Here is a 20517-nt window from a genome sequence, read left to right on the forward strand (position 1 = left end):
GCAATGTTTTAGGCAAAGTTCTGACATCAAAAATATTTCTCAATGCGAGTTTATCACTAAGAGTGTGATTGCATAAATACATCCCGTATTTATTTGCCGCTTTACAAAACTACCTGCAAAAATTCACACAGGAAATCGTAATATACATTATTAAAAATTATTCATTATTCATAACGAAACATTTGAAAATGCTAAATAACCGTTCCCGTCGCTTATTACATTATAAATTATAATACGGCCATTTGGTAGTGAAAGTCGAATGCCGCGTCCATTAAAATGTACAGTTTCCAACATCGTGTGAATATAATTTTTATTTCAAAAGCACGAATGTAACCTGTTACGTTAAATTAAACTAGTTTTATATAATATTTTATACACGGTTATAGTTGAAATGTTGACGCCGCCACATAAATAACATCACGCTTGTATCCCAGAGAGGTCGGTAGAGGCTATGGATTGTCCTTTTGTACTTGACAGCCACTTTCGCTGCACATACTTTCTCTTATCTTATGTCTCGGTTTAGGGTAACTTATCAGCAATTTATTCCGTGTATACTTAGTCTGGCCATAAATACTGTTACACTTAATTATAAAAAAATATTACATTTGAATTTCGAATCTGTCATTTTTATACGATTGTTCATTGTGTTTTCTCATTTTGGCGCCAATACATTGTAAAATATTTTGCGATATTAAAATGGTGTGGGGTGATAAAGAGAACCGAATCGCTGTGATAGCATTACACAAAGTAGGTATGGAGCCAAATGCAATTTTTAAAACTCTCCATACACTTGGTATTAGTAAAATGTTTGTGTACCGGGCTATTAATAGGTACAATGAGACCTCCTCTGTTTGTGACAGAAAAGATCTGGCCGTCCACGTAGTGTTCGTACGAAAAAGGTGGTCAAAGCAGTAAGGGAAAGAATTCGAAGAAATCCTGTCCGAAAGCAAAAGATTTTATCTCGGGAAATGAAGATAGCACCTAGAACCATGTCGCGTATTTTAAAAGATGACTTAGGACTTGCAGCCTATAAGAGACGCACTGGCCATTTCTTAACTGATAATTTAAAGAAGAATAGGGTGGTAAAATCGAAACAACTACTGAAGCGGTACGCAAAGGGAGGTCACAGAAAAATTTTGTTTACGGATGAGAAAATTTTTACAATTGAGCAACATTTTAACAAACAAAATGACCGTATTTATGCTCAAAGCTCTAAGGAAGCTTCCCAATTAGTCGACAGAGTGCAACGTGGACATTATCCGACTTCAGTGATGGTTTGGTGGGGTGTTAGCTATGAAGGAGTGACTGAGCCATATTTTTGTGAAAAAGGTATCAAAACATCGGCACAAGTGTATCAAGATACCATTCTTGAGAAGGTAGTTAAGCCCCTTAACATCACCATGTTCAATAACCAAGTATGGTCCTTCCAGCAAGACTCGGCGCCGGGTCATAAAGCTCGGTCCACGCAGTCTTGGTTGGAATCGAACGTTTCGGACTTCATCAGAGCTGAAGACTGGCCGTCGTCTAGTCCCGATCTTAATCCGCTGGATTATGATTTGTGGTCAGTTTTAGAGAGTACAGCTTGCTCTAAACGCCATGATAATTTGAGTCCCTAAAACAATCTATACGATTGGCAGTGAAGAATTTTCCCATGGAAAGAGTGCGTGCTTCTATTGATAACTGGCCTCATCGTTTAAAGGACTGTATTGCAGCCAATGGAGACCACTTCGAATAAGCTTTTTATATTTTTAATTGTTTTATATTTATGTATTAAACTGACACACTGTAAAAGTAATAAATGTTATTTGCAGTTAACAATTTTCTTTTTTCTTTATTACAATATTTATGGCAAGACTAGGTATATTGTTGAATATAGCTGAATTCTGTAATGTTACAGGACTTGTTTATTATTATCAAGGAAGTAGCAGGCATCGTTGTGTTTCGGATTAAGACTAAATAATGTTGTGATTTATAAAACACCATAGCTTATATAATGATTGACTATTGCAATGTTTTGCTAGTGGTAGGATATATTTCATATCCGCCCGGAGATCTACCACCGTACACAAGTTGTTAAAACCCGCCATAGTGGCCCGCGTAAGTGTCGCATTCCGGGATCAGCCTGTGTATATCCGTATACAGGCCGGCATAATTGTGTCGGCTGCTGAGGGGTCATCATCTCTCGTCAGTCGACATTCTCCTGGACCCCACTCCACTTAACATTAATTGTAGTGGGGTCACTTTATTGTGCCAGTATACAAAAAAAAACGGATATTTTAAATTGACGCGCGTAGATATGTGGAAAATACACTACCTAATGACTGCAGTAACAAACAGAATTAGGTTTACCTTATTATATCCATATAACTTAACTTCCAAGTAAAAAGTGCTGAGAAATAATGTACTATCTATTCTCTAATGACCAAAGAAAGAGACAAACTCTTTAAAAAAATATATATTTTGTTTTTAAGAAAAATATGATTCCTATCTTTGATCCCAAAAATCATAGAACACGCGTAGTCAACACTTTCTTGTTTCAGTATTATATCTATTCGTGGAAAACCAAGATTACCAGAATTCAACCCTTTGCGAAGTTAATACGGGCGATATCTGTATAACCATCAGAGAAGACAATGCTATTCAAACTCCTCATATTGACGGTAGGACGCGCGTTCGGAAGTTTGAGCGGTGAGAATATGTTATTGAGTTCAAATCGCGATATCAAGACCAGGAATTAAGTTTAATGTACAGTCAGTCAAAAAAGTAACTGAAAATTTATTTATTTCTGTCAATTTACTGGTGATAGGACTCTCATATGTGAGAGTCCGCCTGGGTAGGTACTACCGCAATGTCTATTTCTGCCGCCAAGCAGCAGTGCGTAGTCACTGTGCATACCTTAAAAGTTCTCTAAATAATTTTGAGGGTGTGTGAAGTCTACCAATCCGCACTAGGCCAGCGTGGTGGACTAAGGCCTGATCCCTCTCAGTAGAGGAGGCCCGTGCCCAGCAGTGGGCCAATATATAATACAGGGCTGATATTATTATTCGCCATTATAATTTCTAGTTCCCGAAACTATTATCTTCATGTAAAATACTTCAACAACACAATTTTCTACGTAATCTGTTAAATCTATTCATTATTCGTTTCCATGCTTCTGAGAACTCTACATCCAAGAGAAACTGCTGAATTAGCATATGAGATAACCGCATTTACGTGAAGTTAATCAAGACCCCAAGGTTATCTGTAAATTAAGTGGAAATTGTTTTATGGAGTAAAACAGCTTGGTGGGTATATGACAGGCCTGGCCCCTACTACATGGAACCTGACGTAGCTGGTGAAATGTGAGTGTTACACCTATGCTTAATGCTTACCCTTGTATAGAAAAAAACAGTATGTTTTCGTATAAAATAGACCCAATTTTTTTTTCAAACTAGCTTCAAACACGCAGCTTAAGCAAGTGGCTTTACAAGTAAAGTTTTAGTTATTACACAACGTAGATAAGGTCTATGTACTTTCATAATATACGTGTCAATAATTACTTAAGTCTTATAAGATCCTAAAATTATATTAACTTTACATTTATTACAGCTACGTATTAGACAATAAGTTAAATACTTTTAACATAAATAAAACAATATAAACCATCGAAAAATAAGGACAAAATAGTCAATCTAGGACACCTAATTTTAAACTAAATATTCAGTAATCAGATAACAAAAGCACTTAGAACAAACATGATCTCAATACACTACAATAATTGTTTTTGAGGATATCGCGTCACGTAGACTGCACGAGCGTTTCATTTGCATACAAAAAAGGTCTTGTTTCAATAAAAAAGTTTGAAACGTGTACGTATTGAATATCTCGAAATTAGTTCCCGCTGGAAAGACACGCAGGGGCGGATTTAGGGGGGTAAGGGGGATAATTACCTGATAGAAGTAAAAGGTAGCTTAGAGTAGAAAATAAGTGAAATGAATTGTAAAATAAATATTGATGGTTTGCGTCTTTTTGCTTTGAATGACGAGACGAGCTTGCCGTTCATCTGATGGTAAGCAATACGACCGCTTAAATAATAGAAACACTATCCAACACCTTGAATAACAAAGCATTGTTTGGTATTCCACTGCGCTCGCCATCCTGTGACATGAGATATTAAGTCTCATTATGTCCAGTAGTTACACTGGCTACAATATCCTTCAAACCGGAACACAACAGTGAGTACACACTGCTGCTCGGCGGCAGAAATAGACATTGCAGTTTGTACCCAGGCGGACTCTCACATATGAGAGGCCTTCCACCAGTAAAATCGTACTCACACGACTCGTCAATTCTCATATAATTTTATTCCAAGACTCAATTTTAATGTTCCATACCACCCTATTTAATATTAAATAATAAAAGATTTTATACACATAGAAAATTACTATGGCTTCTTAGGCAAACCCAAGTATAAACTAAATTCAATCTCCTCTCCTAAGCAGAATTCCGAAATCCGCTTCCACATTAAGACGGCAATTAAGATACTTTCTGCTGACGTCATTCTTGCAGCTCTCCGGGGAACGAAGCTGTAATTAGGGACTAGCAATGTTAAATTCCCAGATCGGGATATCCGTCTAATAAATCGGGCCGAATATTGCAGGTTCTACTTTTGCTGATGAAGTAATAATGCAGCTAGTTACAATGTGAAGTGAGATTGTGGTATAAATGCCTACACTCTGGTATTTAATTTGACGAAGTGGCTTGGCAATTGTAAATGTATAAACTTTTCCAGTTAACCTTTAGTGCTGATCCAATCGGTAAAAAACAGATCCCATCATTAAAACGCAACAATTAGTCAAAAATTACGTTAATACCTCGAAAATTCTTATTTTTACTGGTGTATTTTAATTAAATTCAGACGTACAAATTGCATTCTTTCTAGAATCAGTTCATTTCCAGGAATGGAAGTGCGTAATATCATATTCTATACTAGCGACCCGCCCTGGTTTTACTCATGCTTAATTTTTCTCCTTCGTACAAATGATTATTGAAATACACTTTCCTTTTGATTTACTCCGTCCATTTGTGGAAACCGTATGAAAGTACGATCGCCAATTTTTGAGTTAGACAGTAATTACTAATATAACGTTAAAACTAGAATTCTCCATTTGAACGCAATACAAAACAAGACGCAGTCCATATTAAAATAACATTTACTATACGAGTACAATTTAATACCTAGACTATTAATCTGTGTTCATTTTACAATAAATTTACCACGTGGAGGAAAAATATAAACAAATACATCCATCAAACAATGCCTTTGTTAGCTGCCGTCAATTGCACCACAATCAACAAAACTAATTGAAAGTTATTTGTTTCATTTAGTTTATAGTCCCTGAATATAGTCCAAATTACATTCCTAGGAATATCAGTAAAGGAATATTCCCTAAACTCTTTTGCATCGTGTTAAAAGAGGTCGAAACAATTGTAATATGCAGTTTCTCAGTCCTTCGAGATCATATCAGTTCCAGAAAAATCAACAAAAAGTCACATTTAATTTCCGATAAAGTTGATTTAAATATACGTAAACAAAATATAATTTATTTGATTTTACAAGTAGAGTATAATATTATTTATATGCTACATATCTTTCAGTTTATATATTGTTGTAGAATGTAACCTTTGATGTGACTATTATTTTTTATGTGTTCTATTTTTATAAATATTTGAATGTTGTTGTTTTGTATGTTTAGTTACTTACTCTGAAATAAACACCCGTGTCAATAACACATCTTTTTTACTTAATTTTATAAATAACTCAGAACATATATACCAATTACTTACAACATACATAAACAGCGGAGTGCCTTTAAAGATCGCAAGTACAACTTTGATATCGAGATTTCTGAGAAACGGAAAATTTTCGTTTGATGTATATGTATTTTATGAAACATATTAACTTTTTGCTAGCAATGTTGATACTAAAACAACCATTGTCTATAAAAATAAATCTAAATATAATGTCGATAAGTGAGGAATATTGCCTCTTTACCAGCCTTTAGAATTATACCAGCTCGTTTTATTACAACATTAAAAATGCCAAAGAGGTTTCTCTAAAGCGTTATTAATAATTCACAGCTTATTTAACATAAAACATGGCTGAGATTATAATGATTATTGAGAAAACAAAGGACACAGTTTGAGCAACGTCTTGATTGTTAAATTTTTAAATCTGCCGTTACTCAGTAGCCGTCACGGTTGGACGATAGCCTTGACATAGAAATTTATTGTCAAATAGATCAGAAGACTATTCTCAATTTTATATATAAATGTTATTAACAAATAACTTGATAATTGTTACCGCCAATTTTGTATAGAAGGAGTTTGTATGGTGTGTTTTCCCGTACCGCATAGAACCGAAAACACACTACTTAATTATTATACAAAATTTTATTTATCGCGAAATCTGAAATTAAATTACGATATTTTTTTCAGAAACCTATATGCAATACAAGGCAATACATTAGTTTAAGGACCCGCGCAAATATGCGGAGCGCGGTTCAGAGACTTTTTTACCTTCAAACTATTATCGACATTGTCATCATTGAAACAATATTCAAAATCGATTACAACAACAATGTAAAGCAATTTAATGTTGTGTAAATTCATTTTGAATATTATTTAGATAAAGACAATGTCGATAATAGTTTGACAGTATAAAAGTCTGCGCTGCGCTCCGCCATATTGTGGATATATTATGGTAGCCGGCGCCCTAAGAGCTAAATGTCGTATCATTCCCATTGTGAAGTCATCACGTCCAGCGTGACGTTTGCTGCCATCCGAAATTCCATACGACGGAACTCTTGTCAACTCCTAATGCAATAAAAGCTATTTTTCAATCCGATTAATTTAAAAATTAGTATGGGTTAATTTTTTGGTAGTTTAACTATACAATTTGCGATATCTTAGTATTGTTTTCTGTATATCGTCTTAACGCTAAATTCATTGAAGGTGACGAGATACCCGTCAGCACTAAGCCGTTATAACCGTGTCCTTTGGAGAACATGAATTTTAATCAAATTGCCAGAAGCCATGCTTGTTAGTAATCCAGTTACGCACTCTTGTAACGCTGTACCCATGGGCGTAAAATGTATTTATATACGTTACCTTGTGTAAGTTGTGTTTATCAGCTCTATATAGATAGTACTAAGCATGAGCCTTTACTAATGAGGGCTTCCTTTGTTTCTATAAACTCCAATACGGGGGTATAACATAAGTATACTGTTAAAAATATTTGTAATAGTTTTTCCTATAGGAAGTGAGCAAACCACACACAAAAAATTAACATTTTGCGAAGTTTGGTAAACCTTACATACATTTGATATTCTGAAAGAGATTTTTCAGTTTTGTTGGTTTCCTCACGTTTTCCATCACCGGTAAAACAACGGATTATTAATTCATAAATAATATACACGTAACTTATAAAAGTTAGAGGAGTGTTCCTTAGGTTTTGAAGTTTACATTCGTCTTGACAGTCTGTTCCATCCTCAAGCTATCGTGCACATTCAATGTTGCCGGGCAACAAACTGTCATCAACAAAGAGCAGTCCTCTGCACCGGGCGTAAACGGGCTATTCATTGATTTCCGAAACATTAACAAGGCCCTAATGTCGCGTGTGGAGGGTTTGACCCTCTGTTTCACCCTCACTACATACATACATAACATCACGCATTTTATCCCCGAAGGGGTATGCAGAGGCGTAACTAGGGCACCCACTTTTCGCCAAGTATGTTTCGTCCCATGATGTGATAGGGGGCGAGCCTATCGCCATATCGGGCACAAATTCCAGACTCCGGGCTGATACTGAGCAGAAAAAAACCCAAATATCACTTTGCCCGACCCGGGATTCGAACCCAGGACCTCAGAGCGCTATTGTACCGGACGTGCAATACAACTACGCCACCGAGGCAGTCACCCTTACTATGATAGCCGAATTGTCGAAATGAATATTTTATATACAATAATTCCCAACTTTTTTTTCTCATAGACCACTTTTACAATTGTGCTGGACTAATGGACCTCTGTTTTATTTTTTACTATCAAACCAGATAAATGGTGGACCCCGCTTACGAATTGTCAAGCCCCAATTTTTGGTCACGCCAACGTAGACCCGTCAAGTCTCCCATGGACCCCTGGGGGTCCACCTGGACCACTTTGAGAATCAATGGTATAAAGAGACTAATTAAATTAGTGGGACTCTACATGCAGATAAGTATTTGTAGTTTGTCTAACTAATTGATGTACTTCATATAATTTAACCCGTGATGAATTTCCAATAATCCTCTCTCTTCCATGTGTTTACCCGTTAATCCCTTCCCGGAATAACTACCTGCATCTCGTACTGAGCCATAATGAAGCTTTACATTATATTGAATGAAATCCAGAGATTAACACATTAAAATTTTTCAACGTTGTATTTTAATATTTAGTATAAAGTATTTAGAGTATAGATTTAAATATCTACGTCTCCATCGACATGTCTATATTCTATATTTTAGGTGGTGGCCGCATAGTTTGAATAGTATGACTAAATATTTTTTACAACGAAACTAGTTTTAGAACCTGTTATTGACTAGTGCGGTTTGAGAACGGATACGACCTGTGCTTTGCGATAACATGTACTCAAATTGTATATTTTTGGCAAAAAAAATCTATCTAAAACATAGCAATGAAGTAATAGATACGGTCTATAACTATAAAGCTAGACTTTCGCTAGATTTAAATCTTGAGGACGAATTCCCAAAGTTTCTTAGTGCTGGAGTCATAACCAAAATATCTTTCTACAATTTACAATATTTCAGTGGTTTCATTTAGTAACGCAATGTAAAAATGGCTTTGTATACAGGGAAGGAAAATTAAACGTATAATACTATAAAATACACACTTCTCATGTCAGTTGTGTCCACAGCTGTTAGTGTATAATAGGCGATTAACAAAGACATTATTTGAAAAATAATTACTATCTATTTACATTTATTTTTCCTTCCTAGAGACGCGACCCGACGCTAGGAATGACAGGGGTTTGATGGCCAAGTACCTACATTTGGTTCATATATTAATGATAAAGAGATTATGAACACACACACTTATTCTTTATTCCCATAGGCGTAGGCACAGGCACAACTGCACACTAATGCTCACTTTCACCAAAATTCAACTATATAATGCTATGAAAGTATATAATATACCTTGTTACCTTGTAACATTATGCCAATAGATGAATTAACTTTTGTTCAATAGAATCCTGGTTCATATATGAGATATGCTCCAAGTTTAGGCATCGTCTTAAAAAAATGAGATATTGTGTAGACAACAAATGATTATAGATACAGGCCAGAATTATGCAAATACCTTCGTTTTAAAAACGTCTTGTTAAAGTTATTGTAGATGTTATTTTACTTTTTTCTGCTCTGCTAAGAGCCTCACAGTTACACGAAACAATTGACTAAGTATTGACGGAAAGATCTTCCTAACATTCCGTGATATACTTACCTAAATATACATATATAGTGAGCAACAAAGTACCAAACATTTTATTCAAACAAAAAACACTCTAATCATAGTTTATTATGGATTAGAATGCAACAATACAAAACCGAAATTCAATAAGAGAAATGATTCAACGAACAGTTTTAACAACATGCATACGTTTATTCTACCACGCCATTTAATGGCCTAGATTTTGCGAACAAAAATCAGGAAGTGACAGACAAAGAGTAATGTAACAAAGGATAGCATACATTAGAACTGTCAATATTATGGCGGAAATTGTATGATTATAAAGCTAAATAATCTAGATAAATAGATTTAAAATTCAAAGGACAGACATAAAACACATTGTTTCAAACCAACTGACCGTTGTTTGTTAAAATTATTTCGTGTAACTGTACCTAAATGATTAGATCTTAAAAAGTGAATTATAGTATTTTTTATATAGTCGCCGATTCGAGTAAAGGAAAGCTTGAGTATGTCGAAAAATATTATATTATTATCTTTTCATTCATATTTTCCACATGTTATGACATTAAACGTAGGACGCGCCACAACTTAAAACGTAATTGTTTTAAGTTGTGGCGCCATAACAAACATTGCATAGTACTCAAACTCAATAATAGATGGCGCTGTTCACGATAAAATTCAAACACCATTTCCTCTATATTTTATCACCAAAAAATTATAACGATATAAAAAATAAACACGCAGGAAATTCTGTAACCTAGAAATAAGCTGGTAAATAAAAGCGCACTAAATATTCATAATTTAAAGCTCATAATCGAGTGGCCAGTTTATACACTCGCCAATATGATATTACATCTAGTACTGACCTGGTACTTCCTGATGGAGTCCGCCTGGTCCTTGGTGAGGTCGTGCGCGGGGGGACGCGGCGGTGCGTCCCGCGCCACCTCTCTGGGAGGGACCGCCGGCGCCGACGTCTTCGCAGTGCCGTTCACCTGGTGAGCAGATTGGGTAAATCGAAAATAGTGGACATCGTTCAGAAAGGTCTTTTTTGTCAGTGTTGCCAGTGCTATTTAATAATAAATAGTTTGTTTATTTGCTTACTCTTGAGGACTACACCAATAAACATTGTTAATAGACTGTTCAATGTAAAAAGAACAAATTGATATGACTTTTAGTATTTTTAAAAATAGCAACACTTGTTAAACTTTGTGAAAAAAACGTCTTGTTTTATTCCTTTCTGAATATAAAATCTTATTCTAGACAACATTCTAAGCTAAACCCCATAAAACAATATTTCAACATTCCTTACTTATAACTACGATTACAAAAGTTGCATAGGCCCAATGTTTTCATGCACAAAATTACCCCATACACATTCATAAATGGTTAAGCATACAATTGTCTAGTATAAATCGCACAAAATCCTCCAAAAACACTTTACTTTCACGCAAGAGTATATTAATTTATTCAGAAACAGACTTTTTGAAACGAAATGCCGTATTTGACTGTTTATATTTGGTCATGCCTGATTTTTAGAGGATGTGCGAAATATCAAACTTCAGAAGGCTTATTTTAATAGCTCATTTTTATTATTGTTAACCAAATCTATTTCACAAGAGAACAAATATATCGTCTTTTTGTAATCACAGGCGTCCTACTCGAAGGACAGCTTTGATGGCTGTAAATACGGATTCGCCCCTATATACGGAATAGGGCTTGACCTTAATAAATAATATACAAATATTTTATAGAATGAAAAAAAACCTTCTGCAATTCGACACACAATACTTATAACTAAATACAAACACTACTTCAGATTTATAACCCTTAATAATTCTAAACCGGACCTGAAAAATGAAACATTTGTTAGTAAAAAGATTATAATATGGACCAAAATATAACACATATATTACCGACTACAGATTGCAATAACTTACACCCTTATCCATAGACGTTATTTATCTAGGGAGGGAGCATTGCTGTGATAACAAGTCTGTTTCTCATTTTTGTTTATCTGACGGCTTGCTGTTTGTTCAGCTTTATCTGAGAGCCAACTAAATTCAAGTTGTACCTCAATTTTAGCCAATCACAACGGCCCTATGTCTACGCACTGCGAAGGCTGCCATACCGTCTGCACTGAGAAACAGACTTGTTATCACAGCAATGCTCCGTCCTTATATAAATAACGTCTATAAATAAGGGGGTTAATAATTAGTAACTTCTTTTTATTTTTACTTATTTGCTTATTTATCATTACATTTAGGTCACAAGCACGAGTCATACATCTATTTTTCCCAGTCTAAAGTTATATTGTACCCCAAATACAAAATAATAGAAACATTGTGTTCAATACAATATCTAAACTAATATCATTGTTTGTCATATAAATTAATGTCTTCAAATAAAAACTTTTGAGAACATTAAGAAACCTTTCAGCAAAGTGTACAAACCCAAAAAATATGAATTTTAGTAATTGAATCAAATTTTTTGTTGTAACATCGTAAAAGCCTTGTAAGACACCCATGTCAGAAGTAGTCAAATAGAAATATAATTGATGTAATGTACCCCAGAAGCACTTGGCTGAAGCTTAGAATATTTCGGCACCGTAGACAGAACAGCGTTGTGTGCAACAAGCGTGCATCATGGATAATGTTAATGCGTTTAATGATGACTGTAACTTTGTTATTGTAATGAATTGTTCGCAGTTTTGAGTCACACTTAGGTATTGTCAACAGTACGTAGTGTAATAATAATGCACAATGTAGCGTACACATGGATTTTTTGATGAGTTATTTTAATCCTATGATGTATGTTTTCTTTAAATAAATTATACCTAATATTGACTGCCTTAAGTATTGGCAACTTTATTCTTGGCATATCTCTAGGAATTAATTTGTGGTAATCACAGGTAATAGTTCTAGGTAGGCCCGTGTTCAGCAGTGGACTACTTCCTCCCATCTTGACATGGTGATGATGATGATGATGACGGGTAATAGTAGAATATCAATGCATTACTGTTTACCTCCGCGTCATCGTGTAATCACTAATCACCACGCAAGTTCACGTTCATTGCATTTTTAATTACCAAGTAGCTACGTACAAGAGAATATTATTATATGCGAGGAAGACATCTTACTGATTCGTATAATTTTTTTGTTTGTTTTCTATTATAGTAAAACGGCAGTAGTACTTATACTTTGAGTACTTAATAAATTATATAATAGGTTTTCATATGCCTGACTTCATTGTTAAAATAAAGTAGAGCGTAACATTTCTTATCGCGGCGTAAAATGACGTCAGTCAAATATTTAATTTAACGTGTAAAATAAATGTTTCCACTAAATTGTGTAGGAGGTACACGCAATATCTAAGTGTTTTGTTTGGTTTTATTATTGATGGAATATGACATTTGCAACCACAGAATACGTCATTGGTTTCTTTGGTTTATATAGTATTTACTACTAATACGATGACACTATCACCTGACGTCGAATTTATAATTCTTACTATAAATCATTTACAGCTATTAATTCCATTCGAAGTCAATTCTAAGCAATGTAGATAAACGAACAATCACTCTAAGCTGAGTGAATTTTGCCTTTCTAACATCCGCCACCATGTATTGTATGTAAGATATAACAGATTCACGCATTTACTACAGAATGGTAGATATTTATCTACATGTCTAATACAATGCTAGTGAATATTCTTTATATCATTAGTGACAAAAGCGACATCAATAGTTTAATTTTAACAATATTCACTGCTAATAATCTTGTATTTAACCACATTAGTCACCGTAAAGACGAAATCACCTGAACGTGACTATATAAAAATGTGATAAGAACTCCCGTCTATCTTATCAGGCGCGTGACGAATTAATTATTGGCAATAAAACAGTAGCTAAAGAACGCCCTTGAGTGTATTAATATACATTCAAGTCGTATCAATGAAATAGTAATATAGGTCTCTCTCTATACCTAAAGCAGCGATAGCCTAGTTCGGAGTGGAGCGGATTGATGAGACGAAGTCTGCAGTTTCAAAACCAAGGACACGTGCCTCTGACGTTTCTCAAGTTATGTTTGTGCTCTCTGTGAATTATCGTTTGCTTTAACGGTGAAAGAAAACATCGTGAGGAGAGCTGCTTACCTAACAAGATCTCCATAAGAATTTTGAGGGTATATGAAGTTTGCCAATCCGCACTAGGCCAGCGTGGTAACTTAAGGCCTAATCCCTCTGAGTAGTAGAGGCGGCCCTTGTCCAGCACTGGGATAGTATATAATGCAGGACTGGCATTATTATTATTATATTTATAAATCTGTAGTTTACAAAATCATAGTATAAAAAATATTGTCGTCAGTGAAACTACTGACAATTATGAGATATCTGGATTTTCAACATTATGATTGTAGTATCAGACAGTTTTTTCTACTGAAAGTTCTATCTGTTATTATTTTGTTTATAGCCAGAAGTTTACTTTTAAGTACGCCATAATCCTACGCGTGTCGTCGTTCGCTTATTAATATAGTCAATATTTTGGTTATTTAGTAATTAAGTCCCACATCGCAGTTCGTAGTCAATGTATGCAGAAGTTCAATTTATTGATGAGATCTGTACATGTATATAAATGTGAAATGAATAATAAATGTTAATTAAAAAAAGCTTCAAATGTACTTACACCGTTTTCTACACCGGTTCCTGTTAGTGTGTTAGTAGTTCCTACTATGATTGTTAGTAAATGTAGTGTTAATTCTAAATTGTTCACCTTTAGTTGAATACTCAGCAATATTGAATTTAAGATGCTAATTTTTTTGTATGGTCAGTATTATTATATTATCTAAATAGTGCCATACTTGCTTCACATTAAATTTTGACCACTAATATCAATTAGAACAAATATTTGACTAAATATTATAATTATTAGACAATATCAACTAAAGGCGACAACTTCCACCCCCAATGAGACGCATGCGCAGATGTGCCCGTTACCTGGAACGCGACGCTCTTTCTGTCCACGGTACCGGGGTACTTGGGCGTGGTTTTGACGATTTGGACAAAGGTGTCGGGCACGTCGACCGCCACCTCCCGGCCGAGCAGCACCGGGGTGGTGTCGAACCCCGGAGGCAGCTTGTACGACGCGTACACCGCTTCCCGGATCAGGACAGAATCAGTCCGAGCTGAATACGTCACTCCCTCCCTGCAGTCAAGTAAAGAGTCTTCCCCGTTTGATATCAACAGTTGGATTTTATGATCGCTGATGCTATGGGCGTTCGAGGCCACGGATTCCGACCTCTCCGAGTCTCCGCACTTGGCTGTCTCAGACGATCCTTTGCTCTTCTTGCTGCCGAAACTCGCTCCTGATCCGTCAGAGCTTTGCGGTAAGGAGAGCATCTCTATGGTGCTATTGTTCTTGAAGCTGCCGGAGCCATCGGAGCTGGGCCCAGAGACGTCGATGCTGTGCAGCACGGTGCTCTGCTTGCTGCCGAAGCTGGTGCCGGAGCCGCCGGAGGAGAGGAGCGGCTCCTCGTCCCTGCAAGTCCGGAGGCGTACCTGCGGCGGGCGCGGCGGCGGGTAGCGTGGCGGCGTTTTGTTTCTCGCGATGAAGCTGTCCGGAACGTCCACCGCCATCTCGCGGTGGGGACCTGGAAACAATAGAGAATGAACATTATGATTATGGAATATAAATGTGTAGATTAAAAAAAGTGGAATGGTTTATATGATGTCTCCGACTATTTCACTATTCTAAAAAAGACAGCAAAAAGCTGACACTGGGCAGTACAGCACAGTTTTTTGTGTCTGTTCTTATCCCAATCTACCTAGCCTACGCTACAGCGAAAACCGTACAATGTCGTGTATTTTTTACAGACTATTATGTTATATGCAGGGTTCCTAGCTGTAACGGGACATCTAATTACGACAAAACATGATAAACATGGCTACTACAATGCCACGTCGGAATTATGGAAAAAAAGTTACACAATAGACGATATATTGCACTTGTTTTGCTGCAATTATCTTCTCAATTAGTAACGATTGTTAGCCTGTGTTGTAAATGCTATTAATGTCTTAGGGAGAGCCCTGATTAAAACAATAAAATCCCTGAACACATGTATTTTGTGGCGTATATAATTACACAGTACTTCATTTTCGATCACAAAAAATTTTTTTGGCTTTGCTGGTGGTAGGATATATTTTATACCCTTCCATATAGCGACCGCCGTACACAAGGTATTAAAACCCGCCATAGCGGCCCACGTAAGTGTGTCGCGTTCCGGGATCAGCCTGTGTATACTGTATATCCGGCTCCAACAGGACGGCATAATTGTGTCGATTGTTGACAGGTAATCATCTCTCGTCAATCGACATTCGACCCCACTCCACTTACCGTTAGATGCAATAGGGGTCACTTTGTCGTGCAATTATTAAAAAACTACGTTACTATGCTATTGTAAATATTTGTAACGAATGCTACCGCTGCATGGCGTCAGAACTAAACAAAACTGTCGTACCATAGCTAGGTTAAAATCGTTAAAATACATTACTACTATTACATCGTCATAACCAAGTACAAACAATTTGAAGTACCAAATCATGTATGCACAGTTCCCTTGTATTTCAAATCAAAACATTATGACAATGACATTCTTGTTGATGTACATAGGCGTTAACAATAGTTCTTCGAGGGAAAGTTGCTTTAAATGTTTTTCCCTTAATTTCAAAGATCAATATGCCCCAGTAATTATGATTATGATTAGCCTAAATATCGTGCAAGATATGTAACATTATGCTAATTCAAATGAAAGCCGACATAGTAGTAGTCTCAAAGATAAATTGGTTAAATCATTGTTCTGTTTTTAAAGACTCCAATGAGGAATAGGACAAGCTTTTATATGTTATAGAAAGATATTCGCAGACATTAATTTCAGACAAAGCGTAAATGATTTGCCGCCTGACATGGGAAAACCTAATTTAGATTATGACCTATACGCTTTATTATCTAAAAATAGTTCATTAACGCCGGTCAAACTGCTATTTGGGAACTACCTGAGAAGTTCTCAATAGGAATTTTGAGGGTATGTGAAGTCTACTAATCCGCACTAGGCCAGCGTGGTGAACTAAGGCCTAATCACTCTCAGTAGTAGAGGAGGCCCGTGCCCAGCAGTGGGACAGTATATAATACAAGGTTGATAATGAAACTGCTATTTGTTAAAACTTACTAATATAGCAAAGCGGTGATTAATTGAATGATAACGAATAATTCTACAAACATTACATCGCATAAAGATCCCTACAGACACTAATTACATCAAATGAATATCAGCTATACGAAGTCATCGGGTCAGACATAATTAGCACATAATCACGTGTTTCCACTACGTTATTAATGAGATGGCCGGCATCAAGCCTGGAACTTATGACGTATATTCCAGGGAAGTTAAAATGAACGGAACGGAAGAAACACTTTCTGCTAGGATATTTTCTATCAAATAATGTTCAGCAGAAACTATTTCTTGGGATTGCAATATAACCCAGTAATCTGCATAGCAATAGAATTTAAGTAGATGGTTAATTTTGTATCATATTAAAGTGACTTATTTAGGTACTCGCTTTTTCATACTGTCAAAGAGAATTATACAAACATACTATGTATATTCTGGCTAAAAGGTCCTTTTATAATATTGCAGGAATTTTGAGTGAATAGTGAAGATTGTTATCTGATCTCTCAGGCGACGAGCGCGGACCGAAACTCATTCATAGATCAACGATACATATCTTTTGTGTTAATAGTCATAAATATGTGTTGGGTGTATATATTTATCACTTTTATGTAACTGCTTAGCTGGCGTAGTTGTATTACGGTACGCCTGCTGTGCGAGGTCTTGGGTTCGATCCCGAGTCGGGGAGTCATTTTGTTTTTTTCTACTCAGTATTAGCCTGGAGTCTGAAATTTGTCCTCGATATTGCTATGCCATAGACCGTATGCTCTCCCCCACCCCGTATCGCATCATGGGACGGGATACACACGGCAGAAAGTGGGTACACCAGTTGCGACTCTGCCTACCCCTTCAGGGATAAAAAGGCACGATTATGTATGCGTTTCACGTAACTGCTTTCTTTCCTATTTACCGAAAAGTCATTCAAGTTCTTCAGCACATTACGTTAAAGAGGAAGAGAAAAATATCAGACCATCTACACAACATAAAATATAAATAGTTTTTCCGTATAACTTTCTAATGATGGAGGAATAATGTTTATAGCCCGCATGGCATTCACTTGCATCCATTTCCAATGTTATTTTTATCTGTAATGGTGAAATTTTTACCTTGAGCTCTTTTGGTAAAGACCAATAATATATTAAAACAATCTTTATGGCGCGGGTTGAGATGAACCGAATACGAGGGGCTCTGGGTTCGATCTCTGCAATATACTAACCTCCTTATTCATAGACGTTATTTATCTAAGGACGGAGCATTGCTGTGATAACAAGTCTGTTTCTCAGCTCTGTTTATCTGTCAGCTTGCTATTTGTTCAGCTTTGTTTATCTGACAGCCAACTAGATTAAAATTGTATCTCAATATTAGCCAATCACAACCGCCCTATGCCTACGCATTGCGAAGGCTGCCATGCCGTCAGCACTGAGAAACAGACTTGTTATCACAGCAATGCTCCGTCCTTATATAAATAACGGCTATGATAAGAGGGTAAATTTTTAGTCAGTAATGTTATGATCAGTCAATATATTTTAATTCATGTTATGGGAGTAAAATATTTCGTGTTAAATTTAACAAACGATCGACCTGCTTTTAATACACATTTATAAATACCGGCATTTTTCCGTACTAATAAAGCATGCATTATGATCTTAAAGAGCTCAGTACACAGAACCACGCTACATAATTAAGCAAACACGCAAGTAAAAATCCAAATAGAATTTAATTATAGGAATATTTCGGATGGTTCTTCCTAACTTTTTGTTCTATTGTTTGTTGAAGGTCAGGTCGCGTGAGGTAACTCCTTTCATTGTTAGTTTTATGAACGTGGAAATAACGATTTGTGCAATTAGATTAGGTTTTATTACTACCTACAGATTACAGACTTAGGAGTCTTCTGCTAGAGATATTAGCGGGGTGTTTTTATAATGTAAGGTGAATAAAGGAAGTTTTTTTTTGACAAGACGACTTTTTTTTGACCGCCCATAAACAGTACCAACATCAAACAGAAATTGTATTACAAAGTGCTGCGTGGCCACGGCGCTCGTCAATGCGACATAAGATGTTAGGCCTCATAATGCCCAGTAATTACGCTGGCTATAATGTACTTAAAATCGGAACATAACAGTACATCAGTGGAGAAGAGCGTCTTCTACCGAAAAAGAACCCTACATAACACATAAGACGGCACCGAACCTTCGAATGTCAGATATCTGAAATTCTCAGTAAAGGCCAGGTCAAAAGTACCTGGAACCAGCGGAAATGCATGAACAGATTAATGAAGGTGGAGGAAGCGCGAGAAGTATGCCAGAATCGTGCAAAGTGGCAATCCAAAGTCTCTGTCTACCCCTATGGGATAGAGGTGTGATACTATGTATGTATGTATAACACATAGGTACTACTAATATGATTTTACATAAGTTACAAAAGGGAAGCCCTCAAGAATCAAGATATATTGACTCTTCGTCATTGCAATACATCGGCACTGTTGCAAAAGTTGAAAATAATAATAATGCTTGGTTGATATAGGTAGAGCCAAACAGCACAGTACTGCAGATCGGAAGGTCTTAGGTTCGAATCCTAGGATTCCCTTCTGGATTTTCTCACTGTACACGAGATTATCCAGACTCAGCAATAAGGCCTGTTATAACATAATAGATACAGGGCAGGTATTAACAGACATTTCTCTCATCAAATTACAAAGCGTGAACACCGTTTAGAAACGTGGGTGCAGCCGTTCCACCTCTACTTTCCCCCCGGGAATACAAGCATGACGGTGCCGGTAGATTTATTAGCAAAGTACTTTACAACAGGTTGCTGATAGAAAAGGCAGGATAGAAAATACGCTGGTTAATTTAAAATTTAAAAATATTCACATATAACGCATCCGATGCTTTATACTATAAAGCATCGGATGCGTTATATGTGAATATTTTATATAAAGTTTATAGTAAGCACAGTGAATTGTTAATTTCATTATAACATGTTTTAAGCTGTGAAATCATATATGTATGTGTATATCATAGTTTAAGAGAATTTATTAATTAATTTATTTAGCACTTCATATACAAAAGTATGTAAGCGGCGATAGCCTAGTTGGGTGTGGAACGGACTGCCAAGACGAATGTCCGCAGGTTCAAAACCCAAGGGCACACACCTCTGACTTTTTTTAAATCATGTGTGTATTCTTTGTGGATTTATCGTTCGCTTTAACGGTGAAAGAAAACATCGTGAGGAAATCTGCACATCTGAGAAGTTCTCTATAGGAATTTCGAAGGTGTGTGAAGTCTACCAAACCGCACTAGGCCAGCGTGGTGGACTAAGGCCTAATCCCTCTCAGTAGTAGAGGAGGCCCGTGCTCAGTAGTGGGCAAGTATATAATACAGGGCTGATGTTATTATTATTATTATACAAAATTATACAAGCGGACTTAATGCCATAGGCGTTCTCTACCAGTCAATTCTTATAATAACACGGAGAAGTATGTCTACAACTACCTTTATTCTGCTAATATGGAGTGCGCAACTTACTTCCAGAATAACACAAGATAGAGTCCCGAGCAAGTTATGATAGAACCCTTCACTGGTGCTAGGTCTCTCATATGTTAGAGACCGCCTGAGTAGGTAGCAATGTCTATTTCTGCCGCTAAGCAACAGGGTTTAGTCTCTGTTGTGTTCCGGTAAAGGACATTGTAGCCAGTGTAGCTACTGGAATCAGACTTAACATCTCATGTCTCACGATGGCGAGCGCAGTGGAATATCAAACAATACTTTGTAATTATATGTGTTGCATGACGATTCTTTTA

At 36.3% G+C, this 20517-nt stretch overlaps 1 protein-coding gene across 1 annotated transcript in view; it reads right to left on the bottom strand.

Annotated features, from left to right (window-relative positions):
• Positions 1-20517, bottom strand: part of LOC115445809 (MAGUK p55 subfamily member 5) — a 140923-nt gene that overhangs the window by 56269 nt on the left and 64137 nt on the right. Inside the window, 2 exon segments of the mRNA XM_030172253.2 lie at positions 10368-10493; positions 14491-15143. Of these exon segments, the coding sequence (XP_030028113.2) occupies positions 10368-10493; positions 14491-15143 (779 nt within the window).

The sequence above is a fragment of the Manduca sexta genome, chromosome 11 (assembly GCF_014839805.1).
Source record: "Manduca sexta isolate Smith_Timp_Sample1 chromosome 11, JHU_Msex_v1.0, whole genome shotgun sequence".
NCBI classification, from domain to species: Eukaryota; Metazoa; Arthropoda; class Insecta; order Lepidoptera; family Sphingidae; genus Manduca; species Manduca sexta.